The sequence below is a fragment of the Mobula hypostoma genome, chromosome 24, assembly GCF_963921235.1.
Source record: "Mobula hypostoma chromosome 24, sMobHyp1.1, whole genome shotgun sequence".
Taxonomy (NCBI): Eukaryota; Metazoa; Chordata; class Chondrichthyes; order Myliobatiformes; family Myliobatidae; genus Mobula; species Mobula hypostoma.
Window position 1 is genome coordinate 43,809,845 of NC_086120.1, and position 14,455 is coordinate 43,824,299.

At 44.7% G+C, this 14,455-nt stretch overlaps 1 protein-coding gene across 1 annotated transcript in view; it reads left to right on the forward strand.

Moving 5' to 3' along the window:
- Positions 1-251: 251 nt before the first annotated feature.
- Positions 252-14,455, forward strand: part of si:zfos-943e10.1 (GRAM domain-containing protein 2B) — a 111,405-nt gene continuing 97,201 nt past the window's right edge. The window contains exon 1 of the mRNA XM_063032028.1: positions 252-424. Within this exon, the coding sequence (XP_062888098.1) occupies positions 399-424 (26 nt within the window). The 5' untranslated portion in view covers positions 252-398. The remainder of the gene's footprint in view (positions 425-14,455) is intronic.

The window sequence follows — 14,455 nt, forward strand, 5'->3', positions numbered from 1 at the left end:
ATAATAGAATCAATCCAATCAAAACACTTCTTAGTCAAAAAAACAACAGGGAGGACCTTATGCTCCCGTATCTCCTTCCTGATGACGGCAGGGAGAAGATATTTTTTGGATATGAAATCGCGCTCGAACGACTCAATAGACTGGAGTTTTAGCGCGGGTGCCGTTATAAAGTTTTCCTAAATCCCGTAAAGGGACGCAACCGGTGAGCGGCGACCTGGGTTTGAAGTGAGTTATTTCCTCCTCACTCATTGGTCAAACTTAGCGAAACTTCCCTTCCACATAAAAGCTCCCGAGCGTCCGCGAGTGGCGAACGGCTGTTGGAAAGTGAAGAGAAGAGACGAGACCAAGGAACTGGAGGACAGTCACGGCTGGTTGTCGAGAGGAACAGAAAAGTTAACATGAAACGTTACTTCATGTACCGGAGGTAAGATTGAGAGAGAAAAAAGTTTGGTTTCTTTGCTCTTTCATGGAAACTCTGTAAGCACGTTTCTTTTTTTTAAGAGTAAAATTTGCCAGGGACACCGTGATGCTCTGCGGGCTCAGAAATTGTAATTTAGTTTCTAATGTCACCAGGCAAAGGACTTGGAGAATCCGTCAGCAACTAACGGGGTTGAATAGTTCACCGAAAGTGTGTGAGTTGTATGCTTTGTTCTCCTTGTATTGTGAATTTGTTCAAGACCGCAACAGAACGCTAGGGAGAAATTGCGCTTTGTAAATATTTTTCCTTCAACAAGAATGGAAAATGTTGAGGGGAAACTCCGCTCTAAGTCTCCCACGTGAAACTGCCAGTCCTTAAAACAGAATATACACGAGAAAGTTTGCAGGTGCTGGAAATCGGAGCAGTACACACAAATACGGGAGGGTGAAGGTCGGGCAGCATCCGTGGAAATGAATGGATAGGCGACGTTTTTGGCTGAGATTGGTCTTTAGGATTGGCATGTCAGACGGTATGGACAGGAGAGAAACAGACTGAGCACATTAAGGTTCCCTTTCTTCACCCCCCACCTACCGCTGCCTGACCTGCTGACTATATACCAGCGTGTCTGTTTTATATTTCCAGCATCTGTGGAAATTTCTTTAGCCCATAAGAGATGGGAGCAGAGTTAAGCCATTCGGCCCATCAAGTCTTGCCTGCATTCCATCATGGGCAATTTATTACCCCCCTCAACCCCCTTCTCCTGCCTTTCCCCTGTAACCTTTGACAGCTTTACCAGTCAGGAATTTATTAATCTCCACTTTAAGTATACCCAAAGACTTGGCCTCCTCAGCCGTCTGTGGCAATGAATTCCACAGATTCACCACCCTCTGGCTAAAGAAATTCCTCCCCATCTCTGTTCAGAAGGGATGCGCTTGTATTCTGGGGCTGTTCCCTCTGGTCCTAGGTTCCCTCACGATTGGAAATATCCTCTCCACATCCAGTCAATCTAGGCCTTGCAATATTCAAAGAGATCTCCCCTCATTCTTCTAAACCCCGGAGAGTTCTCCTCGTAATTAATCCTTTCATCCCAGAGAACATTCTTGTGAACTTTCTCTGGACCTCTGTGATCGAGCTTTATTGAGTCTAAACCACTGCCCAAGTTCCTTTAGAACTTTTCCCTTTTTGTTTAATTACTTATGTGATCATTTATTCTGCATCTCCTAAATACCTTCTGTGTTGCCCGAAGGGAATAAAAGTGAATCGGAACAGTGCCCTATGATCCTACTCCCAGCTTGCTACATTCGGTACCTGCCCAAAAGAATCTGCTCGAAACTCAGTTTCGCCATTCCTTTGACTAATTCATGTCACGGTGGCCTAGTGGTTAGCACAACGCTTCACAGTTCCAGTGAAAGGGTTCAGTTCCCTCCTGGTGCCTGTAAGGAGTTTGTACGTTCTCCCTGTAACTGCATGGGTTTCCTCTGGGGTTCTGTTCTCTCCCACAATCCAAAGACTTACCGGTTGGTAGGTTAATTGGGCATTGTAAATTGTCCTATGGTTAGGCTAGGCTTAAATCGGGGTTACTGGGCGGTGTGGCTCGAGGGGCCTGTTACACTGTATGCGAATAAATAAATAAATCCCCCCGGGAGATCTTCTCCCCTCATGGCTCCTAGATCCTCCAACATCTCTTGCAGCATTCCTCTTTTAACTTGACATTTCCCAAGACTTATGAACTTTTTTCATTGACTTGTAGCATCTAATTATCTGTTATCTTGTGCTTCATGACATCTAGGTATCTTTTGGATTCTCATCCAGTTGTGTTTTGCTCTCAGCTTTGAAGTAACCGAAGTTACTTTTTAAAACCTAAATTTTAAATGGAGAAATCCCCATTTCATCAGGATTCTGTTAATTATCCTAGTATGTCCTGATTTTTTTTTTCTTCTGTGGCAGCAGTACAATGCAAGACTGGAATTACTATAATCTACAAAAATAAATGTGTTGTGCAGAAGAGGAAGTGTTCATGGCTCATTCACAAATCTGATTGTGGAGGGGAAGAAACTGTTCCTAAAATGTTGTGTGTGTACCTTCCAGCTCCTGTACCTCCTCTTTGATAGCAGGTCACATCATTATTAGAGATGAGACCAACTAGAGTCGTGTCACCTGCGAACTTCAGGATTTTAATGGATTTGCCTGTGGAGGTACACACATTTGTATAAAGTGAGAACATGAGGGGGTGAAAGAACACAGCCCTGGGAAGAACCTGTGCTTACAGACATTGGATTAGATAAGTAGGAGTCCAGCATTACATACTGCTTCCTTATGGTCAGGAAATTCATAATCCACTGAGGAATACTGTAGGGTAGCTGGGTGAGCTTGCTTTGGACAAGTCTGCTTTCAACACCATTGTCCCGGAGCTAAAATCGACAAATAAGATCCTCACATACTGTAGGTGCTGGGGGAGTCCAAATGTTGAATGTAATGAAGGCACAAATTAACTGCATCTTCCACTGAGTGATTTGCTCTATAAGCAAAATCACAGATCAAGAATAGGATCAGGAATGGACTTAAGATAGGATAAACCTCAGACATTCAAAGGTTTTCATAACTGCTGAAGTCAGAGTGACTGTCCTATAATCATTAGGTCCTGTGATTTTGTCTTTCTTGGGAAATGGAACTTTAAAGCAGTCCGGAACCCTGCATAATCCTGCACACTGGAGCCTCCGTACTAAGTGGTAATGTAACTTGTCAGAGTGATCTCCGCAGTATTTTCCAGGAGTCTTTAGTAACTTACCAACCTCATCGAACTCCTAATGAGGTAGAGCTGCTGGTGTAGCTTCTTCCTGATTGTCTTGATGTGTTTGGACCAGGATAGATTCTCTGAGATATTGATGTTCATGAGCTTAAAGTTGCTCACCCTTTGCACTCTAACCCCTCAGTCGGGACTGGTGTGTGTTCTTCCTTCTTCCTCCTTCCCCTTCCTGAAGTCCACAGTCAACTCCTTTGTTTTGCTGATGTTGAGTTTGAGGTGGTTGTTGCGATAACACTCAGTCAAGTTATCAGTCTCACTCCTGTACTCCGCCCCATTGCCATGTGAGGTCCTGCCAACGACTATGGTGTCGCTGGTGAATTTCTACTTGGTGATTGAACAGTGCCTAGCCACACAGTTGTGATTGTAGAGGGTAGAGGAGTCCTGTGGGTGTCATCCTGGAAATGGCAAGGATTTTACCAATAATATCTAGAGTAGGAGTTCCCAACCTTCTTTATGCTCTGGACCTCTACCATTAATAGAGGGGTCCGTGGACCCAAGGTTAGGAACCCCTGACTCTAGAACATCATAATGAGACAAGATACAAGTAGAGTAAGTGTGTAATATTTTTTTCTTTATGCTAATTCTTTGAGAATAAATCTATAGCTAGGTCCAACATAGCTCTGTTGTAGCAGGAGAGGATGTTTCCTGTGGTGGGGTGTCTGGGACTGGAGGGCACAGCCTCGGAGTAGAGGGGCATCTCTTTGGGGCAGGGATGTAGAGGGATTCTTTTGGCTGGAGGGTGGTGGATCTGTGGAGTTTGTTGCTGCGGACTGCTGTGGAGGCCTGATTGTTGGGTGTATTTGACGCGGAGGCTGATGGGTTTTTGATTAGTAAGGGTGTCAAATGTTATGGGATTAAGGCAGGAGAATGGGGTTAAGAGGAATAATAAATCTCGTGATGAAATGGTGGAGCAGACCCAATAGGCTGAATTGTCTAATTGTCCTCCTGTGGTTATATGGTCTTGTTATCAAATGCCCTCTTAGGGAGGATCTGAAATGTTGACTTGTACAATGGTGGTATTGTGCTCTGTCTGTCTGTCCTGAGTTACTTCTGCCTATCACCTTCCCCTGGTGGACATCCTCCTCCTCTTTCTCCAGTGGTCCACTCTCCTCGCCAATCAGGTTCCTTCTTCAACCCTTCACCTCTCCCACTTATCACCTCCCAGTTTCTCAGTTCATCTCCCCTCCCCTCCCCACCCACCCACCTACCTTCCCTCTCATCTGGCCTCACCTATCAGCTTCCAGCATGTGCTCTATTTTCCCCTCTCCCCACTTCTGTATTGTGTGTGTTATTCAATGTAGCTCTTATGAAATTTCATTGAGTTGTTTTGTACCAGTGGGCACACTCTTCCTAAATACTTGCATTTCATGTGATGTCATTGCTAAATCGGAATGAAATGAGAACATTGCCCTTTTATCTAGAGCAATCCACAACCATTGTTTCATCATTGATGATTGGTCAGGAGTTGAAGCCAGTGAGCTGATCCACCGTGATCTAATTGAATGGGCAGATCAAGCCTGGGGGAACATTTGACCAAGCTACTAATTCCTTATGTTCTCATTGGTGGCAACACCAATTTCAGTTGACTATGACGAGGAGCTTCATGACGACACAGAGTCAAAGTAAATTTATTATCAAAGTAGTAGTAGAGCAGTCACTTGAGTTCTCCTATTGGTGGGACTTTAGATAGCTGTAGAGGCCGATCTGGCATTCATGTATTCTGGAAGGGTGGATTCCCTTACTGAGAATGTGTAGGCGTGACTTTGCTTAATGTGGGGAGTCTGATGCACGGGCAGCCACCACACAGTCCTTGACAGATCGGGGTCAGGGTCCAGTCGCATGGAATGCAAGACGACTGGGGACCCTTCACTGCCGTTGTGATGTCATCATCATCCTCAGCCAGCTCCACCATTGAGTTCTTGGTTGGATCGCTCTTTGCCTGGACCCTCCCCCTTGACCTTACCGCCATGGGTGACCCCACCAGGAGCTAAGCTCCAGACAGCATCCTCTCAGGAACTCTCAAAACTCTCTACCATGACAAGGTGACGATCCTGGGAGAAGATTACCGAAGTATGTACATGTTACCATATACTACCTCGAGATTCCTTCTATTTATTTATTTAGAGATGCTGCATAGGACAGGCCTTTCCAAGCCAAAGAGCAACACCAGCCAGCAATCTACTTATTTAACCCTAGCCTGATCACAGAACAATTTACAATGACCAATCAACCCGCTAGCTGGTACGTCTTTGGAACGTGGGAGGAAACTGAAGCATCCGGAGAAAACCCGAACGTTCATGGAGAGGAATGTACAAACTCCTTAGAGGAAAATAACAAATACAATAAAATTTATGGAAAAACCATACATAAATAAAGACTGAAGCACCAATATGGAAAAAAAAGACAAATTGGGGAAAGTTGCCTGGTCTATTTAATTTACCATTTAAAAAAAAACAGCTTTCATAGCAGCTTGGAACAAAGTGCATACACGTGGGTGTTTGATATTTTATTTCAGAATCACTTTATTGCCAGTATGTGAAATGTACCAGAATTGATTGTGGTTTGGTACCTTGCATAAAATGCAGGACAATACCGGAACAGAGAACATAATAGCACCCAGCAGTTTAGAAGACAGTAGTGTCTGTGGCCACAGGCAGTCGACAATTAGCAGAAAGGTCATGTGCACCAATGCCAATAATCAAATTTAAATATGAATTGTGAACAGATTAATTATCAACAGAACAAGGAGAGCAAGAAAGACCATTTTAACGAATGTTGTGCAGGGACAGGTAGGATACTACACCTGAATGAGTTTTGTTGAGAAGCTGGATAGCTACAGGAAAGAAGCTTTGCAGATGACGTATAGTCCTGACGGTGATGGAGTTGTGGCGTCTCCCTGACGGCAATTTGGTGAATAGGTGATTGCTAGGCTGGGGGGAGTCAGCAGTGATTTTCTTTTCAGCTGTTTATTTTTTTTTGCTCTGGTGATCAACTGTTCTTTTAATGTCTAGTATGATGTAGCGTTTAGTGACATGCATTACAGTGCCAGCTGTAAAATTGTTTGGAGTTCAAATCTCACTGCTGTCCTTAAGGAGTTTGTATATTCTTCCGATAGAACATAGAAGAACATAGAATAGTACAGCACAGTATAGGCCCTTTGGCCCACAATGTTGTGCTGACCCTCAAATCCTGCCTCCCATATAAGCCCTCACCTTAGATTCCTCCATATACCTGTCTAGTAGTCTCTTAAACTTCACTAGTGTATCTGCCTCCACCACTGACTCAGGCAGTGCATTCCACGCACCAACCACTCTCTGAGTAAAAAACCTTCCTCTAATATCCCCCTTGAACTTCCCACCCCTTACCTTAAAGCCATGTCCTCTTGTATTGAGCAGTGGTGCCCTGGGGAAGAGGCGCTGGCTATCCACTCTATCTATTCCTCTTATTATCTTGTACACCTCTATCATGTCTCCTCTCATCCTCCTCCTCTCCAAAGAATAAAGCCCTAGCTCCCTTAATCTCTGATCATAATCCATACTTTCTAAACCAGGCAGCATCCTGGTAAATCTCCTCTGTACCCTTTCCAATGCTTCCACATCCTTCCTATAGTGAGGTCACCAGAATTGGACACAATACTCCAAGTGTGGCCTAACCAGAGTTTTATAGAGCTGCATCATTACATCGCGACTCTTAAACTCTATCCCTCGACTTATGAAAGCTAACAACCCATAAGCTTTTTTAACTACCCTATCCACCTGTGAGGCAACTTTCAGGGATCTGTAGACATGTACCCCGAGATCCCTCTGCTCCTCCACACTACCAAGAATCCTGCCATTTACTTTGTACTCTGCCTTGGAGTTTGTCCTTCCAAAGTGTACCACCTCACACTTCTCCGGGTTGAACTCCATCTGCCACTTCTCAGCCCACTTCTGCATCCTATCAATGTCTCTCTGCAATCTTTGACAATCCTCTACACTATCTACAACACCACCAACCTTTGTGTTGTCTGCAAACTTGCCAGCCCATCCTTCTACCCCCACATCCAGGTCGTTAATAAAAATCATGAAAAGTAGAGGTCCCAGAACAGATCCTTGTGGGACACCACTAGTCACAATCTTCCAATCTGAATGTACTCCCTCCACCACCACCCTCTGCCTTCTGCTGGCAAGCCAATTCTGAATCCACCTGGCCAAACTTCCCTGGATCCCATGCCTTCTAACTTTCTGAATAAGCCTACTGTGTGGAACCTTGTCAAATGCCTTACTAAAATCCATATAGATCACATCCACTGCACTACCCTCATCTATATGCCTGGTCACCTCCTCAAAGAACTCTATCAGGCTTGTTAGACACGATCTGCCCTTCACAAAGCCATGCTGACTGTCCCTGATCAGACCATGATTCTCTAAATGCCTATAGATCCTATCTCTAAGAATCTTTTCCAACAGCTTTCCCACCACAGACGTAAGGCTCACTGCTCTGTAATTACCCGGACTATCCCTACTACCTTTTTTGAACAAGGAAACAACATTCGCCTCCCTCCAATCCTCCGGTACCATTCCCGTGGACAACGAGGACATAAGGATCCTAGCCAGAGGCTCAGCAATCTCTTCTCTCGCCTCGTGGAGCAGCCTGGGGAATATTCCGTCAGGCCCCGGGGACTTATCTGTCCTAATGTATTTTAACAACTCCAACACCTCCTCTCCCTTAATATCAGCATGCTCCAGAACATCAACCTCACTCATATTGTCCTCACCATCATCAAGTTCCCTCTCATTAGTGAATACCAAAGAGAAGTATTCATTGAGGACCTCGCTCACTTCCACAGCCTTCAGGAACATCTTCCCACCTTTATCTCTAACCGGTCCTACCTTCACTCCTGTCATCCTTTTTTTCTTCACATAATTGAAGAATGCCTTGGGGTTTTCCTTTACCCTACTCACCAAGGCCTTCTCATGCCCCCTTTTTGCTCTTCTCAGCCCCTTCTTAAGCTGCATTCTTGCTTCCCTATATTCCTCAATAGACCCATCTGATCCTTGCTTCCTAAACCTCATGTATGCTGCCGCCTTCCTCCTGACTAGATTTTCCACCTCACTTGTCACCCATGGTTCCTTCACCCTACCATTCTTTATCTTCCTCACCGGGACAAATTTATCCCCTACATCCTGCAAGAGATCTCTAAACATCGACCACATGTCCATAATACATTTCCCTGCAAAAACATCATCCCAATTCACACCCGCAAGTTCTAGCCTTATAGCCTCATAATTTGCCTTTCCCCAATTAAAAATTTTCCTGTTCTCTTTGATTCTATCCTTTTCCATGATAATTATAAAGGCCAGGGAGCGGTGGTCACTGTCCCCCCGATGACCACGTGGGTTTCCTCCCACAGTCCAAAGACGTACAGTTAGTTGTTAGTGAGTTGTGGGCATGCAGTGATGGTGCCAGAAGTGTGGTGACATGATCAACCTGCCTAGAGCAGTCCTTGCTGATTTGACTTGATGCAAATGACACAGTGGTATGAGCCTCAAACATACTGCCAGGGGAGATATGATAGTGATGGTTAAGACACATGCACAGTATGTCACATGATGATTCTGGGCCTCTGCTCACTGGAATTCAGAAGAATGAAGAGGGAATTCTTTGAATGTTGAAGAGCCTCGATAGAGTGTATGTGGAGAGGATGGAGAATCTAAGACCAGAAGACACAGCCTCAAAATAGAGGTGCTTCCTTTTATAACGGAGACGAGGAGGAATTTTGTTAGCCTGTGAGTGGTGAATCTGTGGAATTTGTTGCCACAGGCGTCTGTGGAGGCCAAGTCATTGGGTATGGAAGTTGTCCTGTCCAAGACCGGAAGAAACTGCAGAAGATTGTGAACACGGCACAGCACATCACACAAACCAATCTTTTGTCCTTGGACTCACACCGCATGCTGTTGGAGTAGTGCTGCCAGGATAATCAAGGACACGCTCCACCCAGTCAACACACTTTTCGTCCCTCTTCCCTCCGGGAGAAGGCTCAGGAGCTCGAAGACTCGTACAGCCAGATTTGGGAACAGCTTCTTTCCAACTGTGATAAGACTGCTGAACAGATCCTGACCTGGATCTGGGCTGTACCCTCCAAATATCCAGACCTGCCTCTTGGTTTTTTTGCACTACCTTACTTTCCATTTTCTATTTTCTATTTATGATTTATAATTTAATTTTTTAATATTTACAATCGATTTGTACTCCAGGGAGCGGGAAGCGCAGAGTCAAATATCGCTGTGATGATTGTACGTTCTAGTATCAATTGTTTGGCGACAATAAAGTATAAAGTATATCAAAGGCAGAGGTTGATATATTCTTGCATGAGGGAAATGGGAAGAAAGCGGGAGATTGGGGTTGAGAGGGGAAATGGAACAGCCGTGATGAAATGGTGGCGTAGACTAGATGGACCAGTGGCCTAGTTCTGCTCCTATATCTTATGGTGTGCTCGTGGAGGGATATGGATTGTGTGTACACAGATGGGATTAGTTTAGATTAACATTGTAGATGGTACTGACCGGTTGGGCTGAAATGTGTTAGACTGTCTTATGTCAACGTTCCAGTGGAAGGATGGTTGTATCTCATTGCAGTGGATTCTGGTTAACTGGGACACATTGGAACCAGTACAGTTTGCCCAATTAAATGGCTATCCCAATTATCCAAAGTTTCATGGAAATGGTTAAATGGGTTTAAATAAGACAAACTGCTGTTTAATTGGGTAATGATATATGTATTTAAATAAAATGCAGAACAAATTAGAACACTGCCACTGAGTTTTGGTTCCCAATAGTTATTGGCAGATGAATTCATCCGGTGTACTCTGCTGTGTTCTTCTGACTGACTGTAAATGAACATTATCACTGCAGACATCTGGTGTAGATGATGGACTGCCTTCATTGCCTTTCTGCATGAAGTAGTGCCAAAAATCCCTGCTTTCTAATTTGGTGTCCGTTGGCCCAAATGAATAACCTAACACGAGCATATGTAACTGACGCTATTTAAAAACTCTTCACTCTAAGCATGGTGTAGTGTCTAATAACTACACAAGGGGTTCTCCCTCCTGGGGTGGAGGGTGTTGCACGCGGCAATACCTGAGCAGGTCCACGGATACCCCGTCTGCGTGCTCTTTCTGTGGATGGGGGTAGACAGTGTGCCATGTCTCCATGGAGTACAAGACTTTGAAGCCTCTCTTTGAATATCTGAAGGGGCTGCTCCTCGAGTTTTGGCTGTGCGTCAGCTTCACGCTCCTGGTTTATGGGCACCCAGTAAAGGGTGGAGGACGGGGGGTGGGGGGGGCGGGAAACGTCCTGGTACGCTTGCTCTTGGGCCATCCGCAGGTCCAGGCAGTGGGCAATCAAGGGCTCTGCCCGAGTCAACTCGCTGCCCCTCTTCTGGGGCTACATTCGTGCCAGGGTGTCTTTGGAGAGGGAGCATGCAATTATTATGGGTCAGTGAGGGGTTTCTGGGAACGGTGGGCCCCCTAGGGAATTGTGTATATTATAGATGACTGAAAATTGTGTTTTAATTTGAACTCACTCAACCCCAACCTTTGTATGTCTTTTGCATAAATAAAAATGACCACGTGAGTGCACGCAGCTGATGCTAGTTAGAAACTGGCAACGATCTCCTGTTCCAGTTAAGCAGGATTGTTCATTCATTCTTGGTTGCGGGAGGGGCAGGACTGGCAGCTTAATATTCCAGGGTTCCGATGTTTCATACGTGGTAGAGACAGAGGAATGAAGGGTGGGGGGGCCAGTTGCATTGCTAGTCAGGGAAAATATTACAGCAGTGCTTAGGCAGGACAGATTAGAGGGCTTGTCTACTGAGGCCATAGGGGTGGAGCTGAGAAACAGGAGAAGTATGACCACATTAATGGGTTTGTATTGTAGACCACCCAATAGTCAGCGAGAATTGGAGGAGCAAATCTGCAGAGAGATAGCAGACAGCTGCAGGAAACATGACCACAGCCTCCTCTAATGTAAAGATGAAGCCACACTCAGGTTGGAGGAACGACACCTTATATTCCGTCTGGGTAGCCTCCAACCTGATGGCATGAACATCGACTTCTCTAACTTCCGCTAATGCCCCACCTGCCCCTCGTACCCCATATTATTTATTTATATACACACATATTCATTCTCTCATTCTTTCTCTCTCTCTCTCTCTCTCTCTCTCTCTCTCTCTCTCTCTCTCTCTCTCTCTCTCTCTCTCTCTCTCTCTCTCTCTCTCTCTTCTCTCTCTCTTCTCTCTCTCTTCTCTCTCTCTTCTCTCTCTCTTCTCTCTCTCTCTTCTCTCCCCCCCTTTTGTCCCTCTGACTATACCCCTTGCCCATCCTCTGGGTTCTCCCCCCCCTTTCCTTCTCCCTGGGCCTCCTGTCCCATGATCCTCTCCTATCCCTTTTGCCAATCACCTGCCCAGCTCTTGGCTCCATTCCTCCCCCTCCTGTCTTCTCCTATCATTTTAGTTCTCCCCTCCCCCTCCTACTTTCAAATCTCTTACTAGCTCTTCCTTCAGTTAGTCCTGACGAAGGGTCTCGGCCCGAAACGTCGACTGTACCTCTTCCTAGAGATGCTGCCTAGCCTGCTGTGTTCACCAGCAACTTTGATGTGTGTTGCTTGAATTTCCAGCATCTGCAGAATTCCTCGTGTTTACGCAGGAAACATGAAGTTGTGATAGTAGGGGATTTTAATTTTCCACTTATTGATTGGGATTCCCATACTGTTAAAGGTCTAGATGGGTTAGAGTTTGTAAAATGTGTTCAGGAAAGTTTTCTAAATCAATATATAGAGGTACCAACTAGAGAGGATGTAATATTGGATCTCCTATTAGGAACGGAGTTAGGACAGGTGATGGAAGTGTGTGTAGAGGAACACTTTGGTTCCAGTGATCATAACACCATTAGTTTCAACTTGATCATGGATAAAGATAGATCTGGTCCTCGGGTTGAGGTTCTAAACTGGAAAAAGGCCAAATTTGAAGAAGTGAGAAAGGATCTAAAAAGCGTGGATTGGGACAGGTTGTTCTCTGGCAAAGATGTGATTGGTAAGTGGGAGGCCTTCAAAGGAGAAATTTTGAGAGTGCAGAGTTTGTATGTTCCTGTCAGGATTAAAGGCAAAGTGAATAAGAATAAGGAACCTTGGTTCTCAGGGGATATTGGAACTCTGATAAAGAAGAAGAGAGAGATGTATGACATGTATAGGAAACAGGGAGCAAATAAGGTGCTTAAGGAGTATAAAAAGTGCAAAAAAAAAACTTAAGAAAGAAATCAGGAGGGCTAAAAGAAGACATGAGGTTGATTTAGCAGTCAAGGTGAAGGATAATCCAAAGAGCTTCTACAGGTATATTAAGAGCAAAAGGATAGTAAGGGATAAAATTGGTCCTCTTGAAGATCAGAGTGGTCGGCTATGTATGGAACCAAATGAAATGGGGGAGATCTTAAATGGGTTTTTTGCAGCCGTATTTACTAAGGAAACTGGCATGGAGTCAATGGAAATAAGGTAAACAAGTAGAATCATGGAACCTATACAGATTGAGGAGGAGGAGGTGCTTGCTATCTTGAGGCAAATCAGAGTAGATAAATCCCCAGGACCTGACAGTATTCCCTCGGACCTTGAAGGAGACTAGTGTTGAAATTGCAGGGGCCCTGGCAGATATCTACGGGTGAGGTGCCAGAGGATTGGAGAGTGGCTCATGTTGTTCCATTGTTTAAAAAAAGGATCTAAAAGTAATCTGGGAAATTATAGGCCAGTAAGTTTGACGTCGGTAGTAGGTAAATTATTGGAAGGAATACTGAGAGATAGGATCTACAAGTATTTGGATAAACAGGGACTTGCTAGGGAGAGTCAACATGGCTTTGTGCGTGATAGATCATGTTTAACTAATCTATTAGAGTTTTTCGAGGAGGTTACCAGGAAAGTGGATGAAGGGAAGGCAGTGGATGTTGTCTACATGAACTTCAGTAAGGCCTTTGACAAGGTCCCGCATGGGAGGTTAGTTAGGGAGATTCAGTTGCTAGGTATACATAGAGAGGTAGTAAATTGGATTAGACATTGGCTCAATGGAAGAAGCCAGAGAGTGCTAGTAGAGGATTGCTTCTCAGAGTGGAGGCCTGTGACTAGTGGTGTGCCACAGGGATCAGTGCTGGGTCCATTGTTATTTGTCATCTATATCAATGATCTGGATGATAATATGGTAAATGGGATCAGCAAATTTGCTGATGATACAAAGATTGGAGGTGTAGTGGACAGCGAGGAAGGTTTTCAAAGCTTGCAGGGGGATTCGGACCAGCTGGAAAAATGGTCTGAAAAAATGGCAGATGGAGTTTAATACAGACAAGTGTGAGGTATTGCACTTTGGAAGGACAAACCAAGGTAGAACATAAAAGGTAAATGGTAAGGCACTGAGGAGTGCAGTAGAACGGAGGGATCTGGGAATACAGATACGAAATTCCCTGAAAGTGGCGTCACAGGTAGACAGGGTCGTAAAGAGAGCTTTTGGTGCATTGGCCTTTATAAATCAAAGTATTGAGTGTAAGAGCTGGAATGTTATGATGAGGTTGTATAAGGCATTGGTGAGGCCGAATTTGGAGTATTGTGTTCAGTTTTGGTCGCCAAATTACAGGAAGGATATTAATAAGGTTGAAAGAGTGCAGAGAAGGTTTACAAGGATGTTGCCGGGACTTGAGAAACTCAGTTACAGAGAAAGGTTGAATAGGTTAAGACTTTATTCCCTGGAGCGTAGAAGAATGAGGGGAGATTTGATAGAGGTATATAAAATTATGATGGGTATAGATAGAGTGAATGCAAGCAGGCTTTTTCCACTGAGGCTAGGGGAGAAAAAAAACCAGAGGACATGGGTTAAGGGTGAGGGGAGAAAAGTTTAAAGGGAACATTGGGTGGGGCTTCTTCACACAGAGAGTGGTGGGAGTGTGGAATGAGCTGCCAGATGAAGTGGTAAATGTGGGCTCACTTTTAACATTTAAGGAAAACTTGGACAGATACATGGATGAGAGGTGTATGGAGGGATATGTTCCGTGTGCAGGTCAGTGGGACTAGGCAGAAAAATGGTTCGGCACAGCCAAGAAGGGCCAAAAGGCCTGTTTCTGTGCTGTAATGTTCTATGGTTCTATTTGTTATGTGATGTGTTGTATGACGTGGGTGATCATGGTCTTTCCATGAACCTGATTGTTCTTGACAAATTTTTTC